General features: G+C 41.9%; 1 protein-coding gene across 1 annotated transcript in view; it reads right to left on the bottom strand.

Moving 5' to 3' along the window:
• HABP4 (hyaluronan binding protein 4) overlaps window positions 1–19,874 on the bottom strand; it is a 29,442-nt gene extending 9,568 nt beyond the window's left edge. Inside the window, exons 1-4 of the mRNA XM_070742802.1 lie at window positions 19,214–19,874; window positions 8,668–8,812; window positions 4,256–4,405; window positions 3,635–3,706 (exon numbers count right to left, since the gene is read on the bottom strand). Of these exons, the coding sequence (XP_070598903.1) occupies window positions 3,635–3,706; window positions 4,256–4,405; window positions 8,668–8,812; window positions 19,214–19,529 (683 nt within the window). The 5' untranslated portion in view covers window positions 19,530–19,874. The remainder of the gene's footprint in view (window positions 1–3,634; window positions 3,707–4,255; window positions 4,406–8,667; window positions 8,813–19,213) is intronic.
• Window positions 19,875–20,181: the final 307 nt, after the last annotated feature.

Raw genomic sequence — 20,181 nt, 5'->3', positions numbered from 1 at the left:
TTTGTGACTGGCTCTCCAATGGCCGACAGGCATGAGCAAATCGGGAGCATTTTACCCCTGCAACAAGGCAATAGTGATACCTCGTCAAACCCCTCGTCATACAAACTTTTTGAGATACAAACCCGGGGTTTAAGATTTTTTTGCCTCTTCTTCCAAACTATTTTCACCTTACAAACCCAAGCCACTGCCACTGGGATGCCCCGCCTCCGGACTTCTGTTGCCAGCGAAGCGCCCGTTTTTGCACTGCTGGGATTCCCCTGAGGCTCCCCTCGCTGGGAAACCCCACCTCCAGACTTCTGTGTTTTTGCAATGCTTCAGGGGAATCCCAGCAGCACAAAAACGGGCGCTTTGCTGGCAACGGAAGTCCAGAGGGGGGGTTTCCCAGCGAGGGGAGCCTCAATGAAATCGCAGCATCACAAAAACACGGAGGTCCGGAGGTGGGGTTTCGAGGACTTCCGTGTTTTTGCGATGCTGCTGGGATTCCCCTGCAGCATCACAAAAACACGGAAGTCTGAAGGTGGGTTTCCCATGGAGAGGAACCTCAGGGGAATCCCAACAGCGCAAAAACGGGTGCTTCGGCTGGCAAAAGGGGTGACTTTTGGGCTTGCACGCATTAATCGCTTTTCCATTGATTCCTATGGGAAACATTGTTTCATCTTATAAACTTTTCACCTTATAAATCTCATCCCGGAACCAATTAAGTTCATAAGACGAGGTATCACTGTACAAGCATTTAATTTCTGTCCCTGATTTTTTTTCCCCCAAGAGATTTACCACTGACCAATATAGCTAGAAGTCATTTTTATTTGTAAATTTCGATCATTTCATTTTCCCACAAACATAGGCATTACAAATATTTACTTTTTCCTTCATAGATTACAATCTTTAAAATGTTCTGAGCTGGAATTTGAGAAAGCCATCTGTCTTCAGACAAAGAGGTTTTTTCCCCCAACTCCTGCTTGAAAGAAGATTTAATGTGAACCCATAGACACAAATGTAACCACAAGGCTATGTCCTTTTATTACAGGAACTTCAGGTTTTTCAGTGGAGCAAGACCCGACATGTCTTCCGAATGATTAAAGCTGAAGAAAGGATCCAAATGTTAGTTTCTTTCTCAGATCTTATAATCTAAGACAAAAAAAAGACAGGTGTGTCTCAACTCTGCCAAAAAGGGACTTTGAAAAAAAAAGGCCTCGGGGGAAAAATAAATTCTGCACTGATTATTGCAGCAAGATTGGTCTAGACCAGGGGTAGGCAAAGTTGGCTCTTCTATGACTTGTGGACTTCAACTCCCAGAATTCCTGAGCCAATCATGCTAGCTCAGGAATTCTGGGAGTTGAAGTCCACATGTCATAGAAGAGCCAACTTTGCCTACCCCTGGATCTAGACCAGCGTTTCCCAACCGGTGTGCCGCGGCACACTAGTGTGCCGCGAGACATGGCCAGGTGTGCCGCCAAGCTTCAGCTGGGTGGGGCGCTGCCAGTACTTCCGTCCTGGGGCTCCCGCTCGCAGCTGTCCCCCGCCTCCTGCTCGATGCCGCGGTTTTCGGCGCTCTCCTGCTGGGCCCCAAAGAAGGAAGGCAGGAAGAAGGAGAGCTCCATTCTTCGCACCTTTTTCCCGCCTTCCTTCTTTGGGGCCCAGCAGGAGAGCGCCGAAAACCGCGGCATCGAGCAGGAGGCGGGGGACAGCTGCGAGCGGGAGCCCCAGGACGGAAGTACTGGCAGCGCCCCACCCAGCTGGAGCTTCTCTGCCGTCGACGGCAAGTGTCCGATGGGAGTGGGGGGGGGGGTGGCTGCAGCGGCCGCAGGCAGTCGCGGGGAGATGGCGGCGGCGAGAGGGATCGCTCTCTCTCTCTCTCTCTCTCTCGACGGCAAGTGTCCGATGGGAGCGGGGGGGGCGGCCGCAGCGGCCGCAGGCAGTCACGGGGAGATGGCGGCGGCGAGAGGGATCGCTCTCTCTCTCTCGACGGCAAGTGTCCGATGGGAGCGGGGGGGGGTGGCCGCAGCGGCCGCAGGCAGTCGCGGGGAGATGGCGGCGGCGAGAGGGATCGCTCTCTCTCTCTCTCTCTCGACGGCAAGTGTCCGATGGGAGTGGGGGGGGGGCCGCAGGCAGTCGCGGGGAGATGGCGGCGGCGAGAGGGATCGCTCTCTCTCTCTCTCTCTCAGCTGACTGCAAGCGGGAGCCCTGACGGTGGCGGTTGGAGGTGCTGCTGGACGTCGTACATGCTGGCGCTGCGTGCCTGGCATATACGGTGTCCAGCACCACGTCCAGCTGCCGCCGTCAGGGCTCCCGCTTGCAGTCAGCTGAGAGAGAGAAAGAAAGAAAGAGAGACATATAAGAGAGGCAGAGAGAGAGAGAAAGAGAGACATAGCAAGAGAGGCAGAGAAAGAGAGACAGAGCAAGAAAGAGAGAAAGAGAGACATAGCAAGAGAGGCAGAGAGAGAGAAAAAGAAAGAGACATAGCAAGAGAAAAAGAGAGACTTAGCAAGAGAGGCACAGAGAGAGAGAGAGAAAGAAAGAGAGACAGCAAGAGAGACAGAGAGAGAGAAAGAGAGAGAAAGAAAGAGAGATAGCAAGAGAGGCAAAGAGAAAGAAAGACATATAGCAAGACAGTGAAAGAGAGAGAGAGCAAGAGAGAGAGAAAAAAGCAAGAAAGAGATAGCAAGAGAGACAGAGAGAGAGAGCAAGGGAGAGAGAAAGACATAGAGGAAGGGAAGGAGGGAGAGAGAAAGAGAGCAAAAAAGAGAGGAAGAAAGAAAGAAAGAAGGATGGAGAGAGAGAAAGAAGGGAAGGAAGGAAAAGAGAGAAAGAGGGAGAAATAGAGCAAAAGGGAGGAAGAGAGAGGGGTTTTTTGTCCAAACTTTTCTTTAGCCCGCCCTCCCCCCTTTCAGTGTTCCCCAGGATTTTGAAAATATGAATAATGTGCCGCGGCTCAAAAAAGGTTGGGAAACACTGATCTAGACAAAGGGTTTCCAACCTTAGCAACTTTAAGATTTGTGGACTTCAACTCCCAGAATTCCTCAGCCAGCAGAGCTGAAGTCCAAAAATCTTAAAGTTGCTAAGGTTCAAGACCCCTGGTCTAGACAAGGGTTTCAATATAAAAAAGGAGGCAAGACACAGCGGGGACCAGGCAGGAGTAAACTGAGGAACTACCTAAAAATCAAGTTTGATCTGAGATAATTAAGGAAATTCACAAATAACAATTTGCATCCTTTCCTTCCCTACTGACTATCAGGGTGTTACATTACAAATCACCCTATATATTTCATATTATTCAGATGTATAGTGAAAACAACTTTTCAAAACAATAGGAAAGGGACGGTACTTCTCTTCAGTCAGCATCAAATAGTTAAAATAAGTACTGTGTTTCCCTGAAAATAAGACCCTGGTATTATATTTTAACCCCTTTTTTGGCCTTATTTTCAGGGAGATCTTATTATTTTGAAGTGCAAAATAATTTCGGAGCTCCTCCTGCCATCTTACCTGATTTCCAGCTCTGTCTCCCTAGTCCTAACCAAAGGAAATGGCGAGTACCAGCTGCACATGCATTTAAATGTTTTGGGGAAAACACTATATTTAATGTCCTGGAGACATGGAAACGATATCCTGGGATTTATTAACACATTTCTCATACCTCATATCGTCTTTAGCAGTTCCCCAGTTACGTGGTCCATTTCCGCCTCTTTTATCTTCTGCACGAACTCCTCTACAGATAGAAATTTCACTTGTCTTAGAAATTAAATCATGTATAGTCACAGAACTATACAGTTTTTATCAGTTTGAGATCACTTTCCAAGCAGGTGTGTTAAATTCCACTCTCAGAATTCTGCAGCCAACATTTGAGAATTTTGAGAGTTGAACTCCATGTCTGGAGACCATCATCCCCAAGAAGCAGAGCTACGAAACATTAAATTTTACAAAAGTATCACCATTCCCATCACATTTACTACTTATTATGATGCTATTCTTTATTTTGTAAATATATAATACATATTTTGGACCATCTAATTCCAGGACAGCAGCCAACAGTTATTAAAAAGTTTTACACATTAACAAAACAAATACATGTTTTCTTTGTTTATCAATTACAAGTCATAGAACAGCAAAGCCAATTTTCATGCCAAATTCCTGTCCGAATATAATATTTTGTTTGTTGAGAAAAGGATAATAGACAGGGAGCCAACCTCACATTTCTTAGCAATAAGTTCAAAGTTTGATATAAAAACGACAAATGCACATACAAAGCAGCACTTACGTTTTGTCACTCCCGCTCTGCCGGTCAAATTCTCGCTTCCCTCTTTGGTCAAAGCCATTGAAGGTCCTATTCATGCCTCTGCCTCGTAATCCACCTCTTCCTCCCCCACGACCTCTCATTGGCCTTTCCCGATCAAAGCGCTCTATTGGTCTGAAAACAAATGAATCATCCTTCAGTTGTTTACTAAATAAAAGATAGTACTATCACATCTTGGTCCTTAAATCTCATTGTCATTGTCATTATCTAGTACAGGGGTCCCCAAACTTGACAACTTTAAGACTTGTGGACTTTAACTTCCAGAATTCAGGGAGTTGAAATCCACAAGTCTTAAAAGTTGTCAAGTTTGAAGATCTCTGGTCTAGAATAATTAAAGGCATTTTCAATAAGCTCTGTCAATATTCCAAATGCAGCACTGAACAAGTTTATCATTTCAGTTTTCTTTCATTCATTTTGCACTTGAGAGAATCTCAACACTAGAACATCCATGGTACATTTACAGGTAGTCCGCAACTTACAGCCACAGTTGAGCCCAAGATTTATGGTAAGTAAGAAATCTGGTAAGTGACTTTTGCTCCTTTTCATGACTTTTTTGCCACCTTTGTTAAGTGAATAATTAGTAACCTGGACGTTAAGTGAATCTGGTTTCCTTATTGACACCTGCTTGTCAGAAAGATCACAAAAAGATGCTCAGATGACTCCAGGACACTTCAACCATCATAAATGTGAGTCAGTAGTCAAGTATCCAGATGTAAATCACATGACCACGGGGATGCTACAACTGTTGTAAGTGTAAAACCATTTTTTACATGGTCATAAATCACTTTTTGCCAACATTATAGCTTTAAATTATCACTATATGAATTGTTAATGTTAATGACTACCTATATAGAAAAGCAAGCAATAAATAGTCCTAATCCTACATTAAACCACAAATAATAATAATAATAATAATAATAATAATAATAATAATAATAATAATTTATTAGATTTTTATGCCTCCCCTTCTCTGAAGACTCGGAGCGGCTCACAACAAATAATACAGAATTACAAATCTAATATTAAAAACAATTATAAAAAGCCCATTATAAAACAGTCATACAATCCAAACAAACCATACATGAAATGGAACAGCTAGGGGTATGTCAATTTCCCCAAGCCTGGCGACATAGGTGGGTTTTCAGAAGTTTGCAAAAGGCAAGGAGGGTAGGGGCAGTCCTAATCTCCGGGGGGAGTTGATTCCAGAAGGCCGGGGCCGCCACAGAGAAGGCTTTTCCCCTGGGTCCCGCCAGACGACATTGTTTTGTCGACAGGACCCGGAGAAGGCCAACTCTGTGGGACCTAATCGGTCGCTGGGATTTGTGCAGCAGAAGGCGGTCCCGAAGATATTCTGGTCCGATGCCATGTAGGGATTTATAGGTCGTAACCAACACTTTGAATTGTGAGTGGAAACTGATTGGCAGCCAGTGCAGGCCGCGGAGTGTTAATGAAACATGGGCATATTTAGGAAAGCCCATGATAGCTTTCGCGGCCGCATTCTGCATGATCTGAAGTTTCCGAACACTTTTCAAAGGTAGTCCCATGTAGAGAGCTTTGCAGTAGTTGAACCTCGAGGTGATGAGGGCATGAGTGACTGTGAGCAGTGACTCCTTGTCCAAATAGGGCCACAACTGGTGCACCAGGCGAACATGGGCAAACGCCCCCCTCGCCACAGCTGAAAGATTGTGCTCTAATGTTAGCTATGGATCGAGGAGGATGCCCAAGTTGCGGACCCTCTCTGAGGGGGTCAGTAATTCCCCCCGCAGGGTAATGGACGGACAGATGGAATTGTTCTTGGTAGGCAAAACCCACAGCCACTCAGTCTTGTCAGGGTTAAGTTTGAGCCTGTTGACACCCATCCAGACCCCAACAGCCTCCAGGCACCGACACATCACTTCCACCGCTCCACTGACTGGACATGTGGTGGAGATGTACAACTGGGTATCATCGATGTACTGATGATACCTCACCCCATGCCCTTGGATGATCTTCCCCAATGGTTTCATGTAGATATTAAATAGCAGGGGGGAGAGGACCGATCCCTGAGACCTAGAGGTCGACCTCTGAAACACCCCCACACACACTAACACCAACTGTGACCGACCAAAGAGGTAGGAGGAGAACCACTGAAGAACACTGCCTCCCACTCCCAACCTCCCCAGCCGGTACAGAAGGATACCATGGTCGCTACTAAGAGGTCAAGAAGCACAAGGACAGAGGACAAGCCCCTGTCCTGGACCCACCAGAGATCATCCATATAATAATAATAATAATAATAATAATAATAATAATAATAATAATAATACTACAAAGAGATGCTAATTTTTTTAAAAAATTCCATACCGACCTACCGAGGCTTCATGCTCTGGGGAATCTAGAGCATGATACCATGGCCTTTCGAGATCAAAGGATGTCAATATAATATATAATTATACCAGCTGAGAATAGCAGACTTCTACCTTTAAAGTTTTCAATCCTAGTACAGAATCTCATATTTGTATCAATTTCAAATATAAATTTTTCCATGAATAGACTTTATGTTTCAACTTTACAGAAAACTGGATTCCTGGTATTCAACTTATTACATCTTATAATTTTAGTTGATTATTATATTGTGAATATGGCTCCTAACATGATAATTTTAGCTCAAAAATTAATAGCGATGTTTACAATTTTAAGTGATAATACCTTTTATAATTCCAAAAACAATTAATGATATTTAGAAAACTGTAATTTTCCTGATATATTAGATTCCTTATTTAGTTTATATTGCAGTTTGCATTTAATTTGTAATCTTACTATTTGTATTTACCTTGATGTACTTTTTACATGTCTTTTTAACAGATAATCGTGGAGTTAATTAATACCGGTCATTCAGCAACCATTTAAAGTCATAATAGCACTGAACAAGTAGTACTGGTCCTTGAAATTCCAGCTGTTGTAATAATCTTGCTGTCGTGATTGTGATATTTGCACTTGGTTAACCAGCTTGTGACATTTGCAACATCTCAGGGTCATGTGATAAACCATTTGCGACCATCCCCGACCATGTCCCACAAGCAAAGTCAATAAGTAAACTCAGGAAAGGTCACAACGTGTTCCTTTCTTTTTTTTAAAAAAAGTTTTTTTAATTGTTCTCCAGTTTGCATATATGCTTCTATACATATACCTTAAAAATATATCAATAGCATATACATTTTAAAATCAATGAGTGTTCAATAACAGTGTTTAATAAAAAATAAAAATAAACTGTTTTTACACCTAGCCTTGCTGTTACTAATCATTTTTTTCTTTTTCTTCACACTCCCCTCTCTCCATCTCCTTCTCCCCTACCTACCTTCTTAGTCCTTCTCTCCCCCTTCCTACTTCCCCCTCCTCCTTCCCTTTTCTTCCTTCCTACTTCCTCTTTCCCTTCCAAACTCTTCCCTGAGTGATTTTGATTCTAATATATATTATGTTTAATAGACTGATAACATTTTCCCATGCTTAAGCTATCAACATTACGTTTAAAATTACTTGTTATTTAACATTACATCTATAGTTATAATAGTCTTTATTTTCAGTACATGTTACCATATTAATCTAATGCTACCTTCCTGAGTATAGTTCTGTCCTCTGGGTTGCTTCAATTTCTATTCCATTTTCTTTTTCTTTTAATCATAATAGTTTAGTCTCTATCTATATTCCTTTTCTATCCATTCGTAAAATTTTACCCATGCATTATAATATTCCAAAACCTCCTTATCCTTAATTTTTATTGCTAATCTATTCATTTCTGCGCAATCCAAAATTTTCCTTCGGTTGGTATTGTTTGCTTTCCATTTTTGTGCGAACAACTTGTTCCCTTAAGTTGCTCCCAAGAAAAACCACTAAAGATCTCATACTCCATAGCAGAGGTTTCCAACCTTGTGTATTTCAACTTCCAGAGTTGAAGTGCACAAGTCCTGAAGTTGCCAAGGTTGGAGACCCCTGCTCCATGGCACCTGCCCACTCACACTCCACAGCATTCAACTCAGCCCTCGCTGACACACCCATCCATGATTCCTGGTCATTGTCTCTAATAGGTAATAGCTGCCTGCGTCCCTCACCCGCACTCTGCAGCACTCACAGTCTTCCTTTTCTGGAACTCCAATCTCTTCCTGCTTAACAATCTGTGAAGTCCTGGAATTATGATGGCAACTGCTGGGATTATTGCCACTAAGTTATGCGACATGACATTGCACAACAAAATTTCTGGTCCCAACTGCTGTCATAATCCAAGGACTATCTGCATTAACCGTTCACATTGTTTTTAAAAAAAGTTTAATTTTTCTTAGCAACTGATTTTACATTTTCCAAATTGACAAATGTATAATAAATCCTTCAACAAGACATACCTTTCTAGTGTAAACTCTCCTTGTCTTTCCATTTCATGAGGAGAGTATTGATGGAAAGGTTTCCATTCAAAATCTTGTTTTATGTCCGTACCTCGGTTTTCATTCCAACCCTGTTGTTCTCCTCTTTTTGGAGCTCGCTTTTGGCCTGTGGAAAACCAACATACAGTGGTACTTAAGAACTTAATTCATTCCGTGACCAGGTTCTTAAGTAGAAAGGTTTGTAAGTAGAAGCAATTTTTCCCATAGGAATCAATGTAAAAGCAAATAATGTGTGCAAACCCAATAGGAAAGAAATAAAAGCTCAGAATTTGGGTGGGAGGAGGAGGAGGAGGAAGAAGAGGAGGAGGACAGTCACTGCTGAACGAAGAAGGTGAGGTGAGTGGAATCAAAAAAATCCAAAGCTTTAAGATGTTTTTTAAAAAGAGATACTCTGAGGCGGCAAGGAGGAGCACGCACCTCCCATACAGCCGGCGCGAGGCTGACTCCCATACACTGCGCCAGAGAGAGAAACCCAGGCAGGCGAGAGGGGGGAACCTCCTGCTCCTTTGACCGAAAGCTACCTGCTTCCTCTTCCTGCCCATGCTGAAGGGCTCCCCTCTCCTCTCGCTCACCCGCTTGCTTTGTAGCCGTTGCCTTTCCTTCACTGTGGTGACTCCTCAGTTTGACTGAAGCTGAGTTGATCCGGCTGGGGCAAAGTGCCCTTTTGCCTTTCAGTGCCCAGACGCTCTGGGAGGCAACCTCGCGCCAGGTGTATGGGAGGCAGCGCGAGGGAGTCACCACAGTGGTTTATTCGCTCTCTAAGCACCCAGAGAAAGGAAAATGCTTTGTTCGATCTGGACTGCCAAAGCCTCCTTAAGTGCCATTGAAGGGCTCCTCTGGCAGCCCAGAAAAATCTGAGATGGCCAGGGAATGGTGGGAAAATGGCCGGTTCTTTGTGCCACTCTCAAATTTCCTTGGAAATTTTTCTGGGCTTGGGTTCTATCTTAAGTAGAAAATGGTTCTTAAGAAAAGGCAAAAAAAATCTTGAACACCCGGTTCTTATCTAGAAAAGTTCTTAAGTAGAGGCGTTGTTAGGTAGAGGTACCACTCTATTTAGATTAGTGACATTAGTCATGTTTAAAACAGGTGTAACTGTCCCGTGTTTACTATAATCATCCAATCCTATTCCTTTTGATGCTATTTTATTTCTGTCCCAATCAGTTTCTTTGATCATAAGGCAACTCAGAGCAGCAAATATACCAAAGTGATAGAGAAATTTCTTGGAAATTGCAATATTTAACAACAACATCGTTATTAAATGATGCAATCATAAAGCATAACTGCCTCTCTTAGCAATAGTAATCCCTCCAGTCCCTACTGCTGTCATTAGGTTGGTGTTTGAATTGTTAAGAATGGATCTTCTTGCAACTTCCCACTGACTTCCAACAAGCAAAGACATTGAGGAAATTGGCAGAAAGTTGCAAGTCCCATGCAGCTTGTAAGCAGGCCAGTAGGCTGATAAATGACTGTTGCCGAGTGGAGAGGGAGCAAGGAGGATGTACAACTCAGGAACATCGGTTGCAAAGGGTTAAGAAAGGATGCAAGGGGGTATGCAAGTGACAAAAGAGGTATAGCACAAGCACAGCGAATTTCAAGAATAGTGCAAAGGGGGATGTAAGTATGGTAGCTGGGGAGACAAGGCACAGGTATAAGGCTTGGATGTGAAAAGTGCACAAGGGGTCTGTGTGAGAAGGTTGCATAGGCATGTGCAAGTGGGTGAGGAGATTTGGCAGGAGCATAGCGAGATTTGTGAAGAGTGCATGAGGATGGCAGAGGTGCATGGATGACTGTCAAAATGCTCTATGAGTACAGAGTTGCTGGGAGAGACTTAACAGAGTGACTTGTGAAATCCAGCTTCTCCGTTGACAGCCGGGAAGATGGCAAATTGTGATCACATGGCTATGCTATACTACCATTGTCTAAACATGAGCCATTTGCCAAGGGCCCAGATCATGATCATATGGCCATAAGGATGCTGGGATGGCCAAGATTTCAAGGACCAGATGCAACTACCACTCATCCAGCACTGTCATAACTTCAAGAAGTCACTGAATGATTTAGTCATTTAATTGAGTTCCCTCTCCCTCCCTCCCTCCTTCCTTCCCTTTGGCCTTCCTTCTCTCTCTCTCTCCCTCTCTCTCTGTCATAGGTAGGCTTCAGGGCTATGACCTATTTTTTATAGAAGAAAAAAATAACTTTGATCAGAAACGAAAGTGTCTACCATACTATATTAAAGGAACACATGAACAGCTATTGAACATTCAAGAACATCTCAATGTGCTGACATACTCTACTCACAAATTAGACTGATCAATGAAACAAAATTCACAAACCAACTTTAGCCCAACACTCACAGATGACTGGATACAACTAATCCGGAGTAACTCTGCATTATAAATTTTAGTTAATCTGGTTGCCCAGCTGATACTAATCATATTATCACACTATATATTTTTAACTTACACTAAGATTCCACAATTCTGATGCAGAGTTAGAGTCAAAAGCTTTTCAAAGCAAGGTGCAAACAAACATTGTTAAGCTCAAACAAAATCACAGTCTTTTTACAAAACTGATGTCGCCTGAGGATATTTGCACAACAAATTAAAGGGCAGCAGTAAACAAACCAATTGTTAAAAATATATAGAACCACTGCACCCTGACAGTTATCAAAAACCTTTTATCAATTCTGCTTGTATTCACCAACTCAAGACTGAACTGCACTAAAAAGTTTATTTGTTACAAAAGTTAGAAAATATTCCAAGGTGTTATTCAAATAAAATTACAATTAGAGATTGTTTTTAATTTGATTAATTGAAGATTTCAATTTTGGCATGAAACTATTAAGTTTGAAGCTTTGCAAAATCATCATTTTGAATGATGACATGAATAAATAAGCTGACTAAAAGTTTGTCAATCATTTCTTTCGTGAAGATTAGAAATCCAATTTATGAGAAATGTTAGTGGAGATTGCAGACAGCTATTATTAATCAGAATAGAATAATTAAGCAGAGGTCCAAACAGGATACTTCAATACAAGGCAATCAAGTTGGTGTAAGTTAAATCAAGTCAGTAAAAATACTGCAGTATTTTTAAAAGTAAATTTAATTTAGATTTAAATTGAGCTAAAATTGAATATCATTAGGACAATTCTTATATAATTCATAACCACCTCCTTTAAAATTCCAAATTCCATAGATTGAAGTACATCTGCTGGGACATTTCCTAGTATTACTGTACTTTTAATAATAACCGATTAAATGAGCCCTAATTATGATTGCAGTACTCAATACAACTTGACAAAAATATCTCAATAAATAAATATATAGAATTATGTTATGCAATAATTTTTAAACAGATCTGCCAAATGCTACTATTCTATCCTTTTTTCCTTTGAATTTTTAATCTTCATTTGTTATATTTGTATTAAAGTCTGCTTCTTTTTTGTATTCTACAGTTAATTTTCATCTTATTTACATTTTAGCTTCAATGAACACAGCTGTACTCTGAGTTAATGCCCATGTAACAGAACACCCTATTTGTTATATTGATCATGCCATTTGCTAGAGCAGTGATTTTCAACCTTTTTTGAGCTGCGGGCTAAAAAAAGTTTGGACAAAAAATTATCTCTCTCTCTTCCTCCCTTTCGCTCTATTTCTCTCCCTCTTTCTCTCTCTTCCTTTCTTCCCCTATCTGTCCATCCCTCTTTCTTTCTCCCTTTCTTCCTCTCTTTTTTGCTCTCTTTCTATCTCTCCGTCCTTCCCTGCCTGTCTTTCTCTTGTTTTCTCTCTCTCTCTCTCTTGCTTTCTTTCTCTCTCTCTCTCTTGCTTTCTTTCTCTCTTTCTTTCTCTCTTGCTTTCTTTCTCTCTCTCTTTCTCTCTTGCTTTCTCTCTCTCTCTCTTTCTCTCTCTCTTGCTTTCTTTCTCTCTCTCTTTCTCTCTTGCTTTCTTTCTCTCTCTCTCTCTTTCTCTCTCTCTTTTGCTTTCTTTCTTTCTCTTGCTGAGCTTCGCGGCACACCTGACCATGTCTCGCAGCACACTAGTGTGCCACGGCACACTGGTTGAAAAACACTGTGCTAGAGAATGAAAAATATATTTTAAAACTAAATCATAGTATGAACATATCAGAATTGTATATTATCAATTCTAATAAAATATGCTGACATTAAATATAAGAAGCAAACTTACAATGATTAGTTTTAACATTAGCTTTTTTCCCCATTTATATGCTGATGTTCACTATAGGTATTTTAATATATTATTTTGATTACTGAATGTATCACATGAAGTAGGATATAATAAACAAATATTTTTAAAGGTATAATAAAATAACAAAATATCATCAACATTTGCATGTAAATTGAACACTTCTAATCCATGAAGGTTCTTTTATATTTATTAAAACATCCTTGCATCTACTATAAAATTAAAACAACATTTTGGGAATATAAACCCTATGTGTTTTAAATTACAAATAATAATATAAAACCTTAGGAAATCTAGAAACCAGCAGACTGAGTAAAATCTTGCCTCAGTCATGAAAGCCAGTTGGGTGACTTTGGGCCAGTTATGGTCTCTCATCCCAACTCACCTCAAAGGATTGTTGCTGTGGAGAAAATAGGAGGAGGAGGAAGTATTAGGTATGTTCACTGCCTTGAGTTATTTATAATAATAAAGATGGAATATAAATAAATAAAATTAATTTAAACCTAACTTCATGAAAATGTCCATTCAGAAAATATTAACATTTCTTATCCTATAAAAATGCGCCATTTCTTCACACAAGTATTTCTCCCCCTCTTTCTCAAGTTATTTTTTTTTTTGGGGGGGGGGGAGACAGGTACCAAGGGCAATTTTACAAGCTAAGGAAAAATAAGAGCAAATCAACCAATGTTCTTTGTTATCTAGAAAGAAATTCAACTTTGGTAGATGGTTTCAATTTGGAAACCAAGAACAGTATGACATTGTATACTAAAAAAAATGAAGAAATTATATGTGCATTGTGATAAAGTGTACTTTTTTATACATTCAAAATGGCTCTGAAGACAAAGTGGTTTTATGCACCACTTTCACATTTCCTATAGGGGGGAAAAAGATAATTTATGACAGGAAAGCAATTATACCAGATTGGATTTGGGAATTCTTAAAAAATAAAAACAAATGTAATTGTTTGATGCATTATATAGACTGTCTCGCCTGCAAAAATTTGTGAAAAATTCATGAATTGCTAAATAATACAGGCTTGAGACTACAACTACATAAACTTTTACCAAATGAAAACAATTAGTTTTGCATGCCTCTAAACAGAATTGTTAGAAAAAGATTTTGCAGCAGCATGATAAATTCAGTACCGGAAGTTATTAACTAGAACATTTAAAGAATGCAGAATTAAACTTACATAATTATAATTCATCAAGCCATTTATAATAAATCTTTGACATGGGCTAATTAGCTCTCTCAGATAAGGAATGAAATAGGTTGTCTGATAGGAATTGCTACTAGGATTGGCGGATCAACCTGTAGCCTGTTTCTGCCTTAAAAACATCAATTTCAATCCTTTCAGTTACCCCAACACATATATATTGAGAGATGTCCAGTCTTAGCAACTTTTAAGATTTGTGGACATCCAGAATTCCCCAGCTAGCCAGTTGAAGTCCACAAGTCTTAAAAGTTGCCAAGATTGCACACCCCCTACTCTAAATATCTTGTGCATTTTGTAGACTCTAAAAGCCACCGAGGGTGATGCTAGACAAACTTAATGAAGCCTTCACCTTGTTGTAGAGATCACAAATTCTCTTCCTACAGAGCCAACTATCCATTTGCTATTCAAAAGATGGTCAGACCGGGGTGGGTTCCTCCCAGTTAAATCAGATCGCCCAAACCATCAGCAACCCACTGGTGAGATGGCGATGGTCAGTTCTGTCGGTACCGGTCCATGGGCACCATCAGCTCTTTCTTTTGAATTTTTGGCAATTGTTTTGCTGTTTTGAAGGTTTTTCTTGTTCTGCTGCTTCTAAAAGGGCCCTTCTGTCTGCCCCAGGGGTTTAAACTGACCTTTATTCCTTTGCCTGAAGCACAGCTGATCAGTTCCAGGTACTGATCATGCACAGAAGCAAATTGCACAAGTGAACAGAGTGCAGGCATGCATAAAACATTGTGATGCAAAGCATGGTGAAGGTAAGTGGAACCCACCCCCTGGGTCAGACCCTGACTGAGGAAAAGAGTGGTTTGGACCAAAATGTGCCCATATCTTAAAGAACAGCTTGTGTTCTTATTCCTTACTTGTTTATTTTAGTTTTGGCTCATATCCAGAAATACAAAAAGAATCTGCCAGTTCAGGTATATCTTTTAACTAGTATACCTCAACTTAATTTCCACAGTCATGAAACTTACTAAAGCTTAGGAGAACTTGAAATTCAAAGGATAAAAGGCCATTTAGATTGCTGGAGGGTGCAGATGTCTCATCTGTTTGCAATTCCTCAAAGCAGCTGTCATTTGCTCTACTGTATATAACCATTTTAGTGTGATGATTAAGGTGCTGGCCTAGAAACCAGGTGACTGAGGACTTTAGGCCTCCCTTAGCCATGAAAGCTGGTTGGGTGACTTTGGGCCATTCTATTTCTCAGCTTAACCCAGCGCACAGGGTTGTTATTGCTGTTGGTAAACTAGGAGGCAGAAATATTGTCTTGTGTGTATAGTATAAAAAATGGAATACTAATATGTGAGTGTTGTGCTTAGCTTTAAAAAACTACCAAGAGGCATTCCATCCTTCAGGGGCTATCGCTATCAAATCCAGACAAATGTACAGCCCTACAAATTATTATAATTCTGTAATAGAAAATCAATACTGCTATACAGTAGTCCCTCGCTATACCGCGCTTCACCTACTGCGGCTTCACTTCATCACGGGTTTTCAAGAAATATTAATGAGAAAAATCATTCGCGGATCTTCGCTGGTTCGCGGGTTTCTGAGGAAGTCGATCGGCAGATTTAAACAGCCCGCCGAACTCGATCGGCAGGTTTTTCAAAAAAAAAATATCTAAAATTGTAAATACTGTATTTAAATACTATATCTAAAATAAATACTGTGTGGGAAGGGTTTATAAACACTTAAAACAATGAAAACTTACCAAACAATTACAATATAAATACTTAAATAAGTACTATCAGTCGATAAATTCCCCATCGCGGATTTCACCTATCGCGGCCGGGTCTGGAACGTAACACCAGCGATAGGTGAGGGACTACTGTAATAAAGAATTTCTGTAAGAAGACAAGGCAGCAGACAGTTCCTTTTCTTCTAAACCCCAAGTGCCTGGGATTCTTCACGTCAAAACAATTTATCAGTGTATCTTGTAATTTCACTATCGCCATCCTGTATGTTTCCACTGAACTAAAGGCCTCATGGAAAAGAAGTCAAACCGCTTCATACAGGCTTATAAATATAATCTATGGAGATCCCAACTTTCTGCTTGGTAATATCTCTGAGCGTTTAAACAAACTTCCAGACGTGGTTGGTAAATCCACAGTAACTGAATTTAAACATGCCTGGGATAAACATACATCCATTGTAAGATAAAATACAGGAAATAGTATAAGGGCAGACTAGATGGACCATGAGGTCTTTTTCTGCTGTCAGTCTTCTATGTTTCTATGTTTCAGGAGAGTCCTAAGAGTAACATAATAACTAAGAACTGTGGCACTCTGAGACCATTACTTATAACACTAAAGCGGTAGAAGATTGCACTTACCAGCAAACTGGTGCACTGCGTGGGCATCCTCTTGATTTGGGCACACACCCGCACACAAATCCCTTGCGCAGTTTTGCATCTGCGTGTGCGCAGGAAGCAAAAATGCACCAAAATCTCACAAGGGGAAACGCAGACATGCGATTTTGGCAATTTTGCTGAAATCTTGCGCACCTGAGCGTTCCCTCACGAGAATTCAAATAATAGAAATCCAAATAATAAATAAATATTTTGCAAAAAAGCCCAAAAAATTCAAGGAAAAAGATGGTGTCACTCAACGGACTGGCACCAGAGCGGTCTCGCACGCAAATTGCATAATCTGGCTGCCACTACCAGAATGGAGTTGCCTACCACACCAATAGGAACCCACCACTGCACTACTAAAGGCCTCATAGAAAATAAGTCAAACCGCTTCATACAGGCTTATAAATATAATCTATGGAGATCCCAACTTTCGGCTTGGTAATATCTCTGAGCATTTAAAGCAGAGGTCTTCAAACTTGGCAACTTTAACACTTGTGGACTTCAACTCCCAGAAGTCTCCAGCCAGCATAGAGAATTCTGGGAGTTGAAGTCCACAAATCTTAAAGTTGCCAAGTTTGAAGACCCCTGGTTTAAAGCATGTGTGTGTGAGTACAGGTAGTCCTCAACTTACAATAGTTCATTTAGTGACCATTCCAAGTTACAGCAGCACTGGAAAAAAGTGACTTGATCATTTTTTTCATTTACCACCTTTGCAGCATCCCCAAGATCATGTGATCAAATTTCAGATGATTGGCAACTAGCTCATATTTATGACAGTTGCTGTGTCCCAAGGTCACGTGATCCAACTTTCTGACAAACAAAATCATTGGGAAAACCAGATTCCCTTAACAACTGGGTTGCTAACTTATCAACTTCAATGATTCACTTAACTGTGACAAGAAAAGTCAGCAAATGAGGCAAAGCTCACCCTACAAATGTCTCACTTAACATAAATTAGGGGCTCAATTGTGGTCGTAAGTCAAGGACTACTTCCTAAGGCACTCGAAGCATTACATTCTATAAGTGGCTAGAAATTGGAAAGAAACCAGAAATAAACAGTAATTGTAAATATTAACACCAATGGAAATTATCATTGTGATAGATTAATAATAAATTGACATACATGCATAAAATTTCTTTTTTCCTCAGTGTCACAGAAATGTAAAATGTAAAGATGTCTGTGTGCTTTGTTATTGTCTTTTATATTTTTGTATTGTTTTAAAAACTCAATAAAAACTATTTAAAAAAACCACTATGACTAAGACTATACACTGTGGAACTAGCAGTACCCATTACTACTAGTTCCCACTAGTTCGAGTTCAAGCCAGTAGTATAATAAAAATACTTTAATAATAATAAATATAAAATAAAATACTTTTATTTTATTGGTGCAGATAGCACTATGCTTCATTAATAAACAACAATGGAAGAAAAACACTAGTATCCAAATTATTTCTGGCATATTTTTCATGGCAAACATCCTGCTACTTGTTTCCTTCATTCATACACTTTTAAAAAAATATATATATATGATAATCCACTGAAACACGGAATGACTCCAATGAGAAGTTAGGGAAGGCCAGTGGCTTTTAATATGGGGGAAAAGAGTTTTAAACAACGATTCAATTAATGAACGAACCTTCAGTTGCCCGAACGTCATTTCAAAATTAAAAAAACAACAACATCAAAGCGTTGTGAAATTGTTTCCACTAAATTAACATGACATCACTTTTCCGGCTGCGGGGAGCCCCAAACCAGTTCCTACGTCCTCGCCGTCTTGAAGAAAAAAACGCCATAACCCCGCTTGGTTGGAAAGCGCCTTTCCGCTGATGAAGCGATGGGCGGGGAAGCTCTCGCTATCTGGTGGCGCCGACTAGCCCGGTTTAATTACATCTGAAGGCGGAGGCCGAGCACAAACGGCAAGTTAGAGCCGCCCTTGGCTTTCAGCACATGCACCACCTGCAGTAAACGCCACTGGGAAAACAAACAAGTATGTAGGTAGGTAGGTAGGTATGTAGGTAGGTAGGTCGGCCAGACGCCACAACAGCTCACGCCTCGGCCCGCGCGGAAAGAGGAACCATGCGGTAACTCAAGTGGGTCTCCAACCTTGGCAACTTTAAGACTTGTGGACTTCAACTCCCAGAATTCCTCAGATACAAGATACACCTGAGGAACTCTGGGAGTCGAAGTCCACAACTCTTAAAAGTTGCCAAGGTTGGAGGAACCCTCTCACCCACCCCACCCCCCGCCACGCGCGTTCCCTTTCCATTCCCAAGCCGAGATTGATTCGCGGTTATTTTCAGGCGAGAAGAGTCGACCGAAAGGCAGAAAAAAAGGGAGGGAAGCACGTGCGTTCGGGGTGGGGGAGGGGGCGTCTGCAAAGGGCCGGAACCGGCGCCAGCCCTCGTAAAACCAATCCTAGTTATTCCTTGCTCGCGTTGCTTTGGGGCACTGCGCCTTGGAGTTAAACGGTCCCGCGTTCCGAGTCTTCGGGGTCGCCGCTCATTTCCCTAGAATTTCGTGGGAATGAGATTTACTGGGGGCGGTTCTAATGCTGCAATGCGAGTCGCCGGCTCTACGAGCAAAGTGTGGCGTGTGGGGGGGTTTCAAAGAAGGGAAGCGGACCGTCAAGTTTCGGTCTGCACCGCTGGCCGCTTTCCCACTCCCGGCAGCGTCACCCGCTTAGCACATTTTCCTGGTCCACGCAAGCCCTCCCCCCGTCCCCCTCCCGCTCCGTACCGGGTGCTGGAGGGCTCTCCGACTGCAAGAACGGGGAGCCTTTCCGCTCCTTCTGGGATTCTCTTTTGACAGGGGCGGCGGCGGCGGCAGCAGCGACTCCTCCGGGGCCAGGTTTTCTGCCGGTGCTTGAAAAAGCCGCCGCCGCCGCTTCCTCGCGCTTCTTGCTCTGCTGCTTGCGCTGCTCTGCCTCCCGGAGGATGTCGAAAGGGTCGGATTCGTCGTCGAGCAGCTGGTGGAAGCGGTTGGCGACGGCGCAGCCGAAGCTCTCCTGCATAGCGGTGGCGGCGGCCACGGGGCTGGCCAGCGCGCCTTTCATTGTCGCGGTGCCGTCAGCCGCCGCCGCCGCGGTAGCAGCAGTAGCGCCCACCCCCTTCCCGACTGCGACAGAAAGAAGGGAGCTCTCCTCAGTACGGCCCAAATAACCACGCCATGACCGCTCGCCCGCCCCGTCCGACTGCGCTACCAATCGACGCGCCCAGCAATGGCTCCAGCCCTGTCTGAGCGGCCAATCCAGAGCTCCGCTTTTTATCGTCCTACCCAATAATGAGCCTCACGAGCGTGTAGAGGCATTTAACCAATCAGCATCCGGGATTCTGCCTCGCTCAAGCAAAGAAAACATGGGATCCCCACCTCTCAGCAATTTCCCACGCCTCTGGTCGATGACGTAGGGCGTCTGTGGCGTCACGTGTTAGAGCCTTGAGTTATTAGGATTTTTTTAAAGTGTAATATAGTATCAAAGTTCCGTCTAGTTTTTACTACTATGCTACATTGAATCTAACCCTGAAATATCAATGAATCACTAAGTTAAGAAGCTGTGATTGGCCCAATGGCTGAAGATGGTCTTTAATCTAATGGGAGCTCTGTAAGCTTCTTTGCAGATCCTTTATGACCCAAACCCAAACTAGGTAATATTTCAACCATGATCTGCGTTCTCTTCTATTGATCTTTAATTTCTCTGGTTTTAGTTA

This window comes from Erythrolamprus reginae, chromosome 2 (assembly GCF_031021105.1).
Source record: "Erythrolamprus reginae isolate rEryReg1 chromosome 2, rEryReg1.hap1, whole genome shotgun sequence".
In the NCBI taxonomy this organism is placed as follows: domain Eukaryota; kingdom Metazoa; phylum Chordata; class Lepidosauria; order Squamata; family Dipsadidae; genus Erythrolamprus; species Erythrolamprus reginae.
This window is presented reverse-complemented; position numbering and strand designations above follow the sequence as displayed.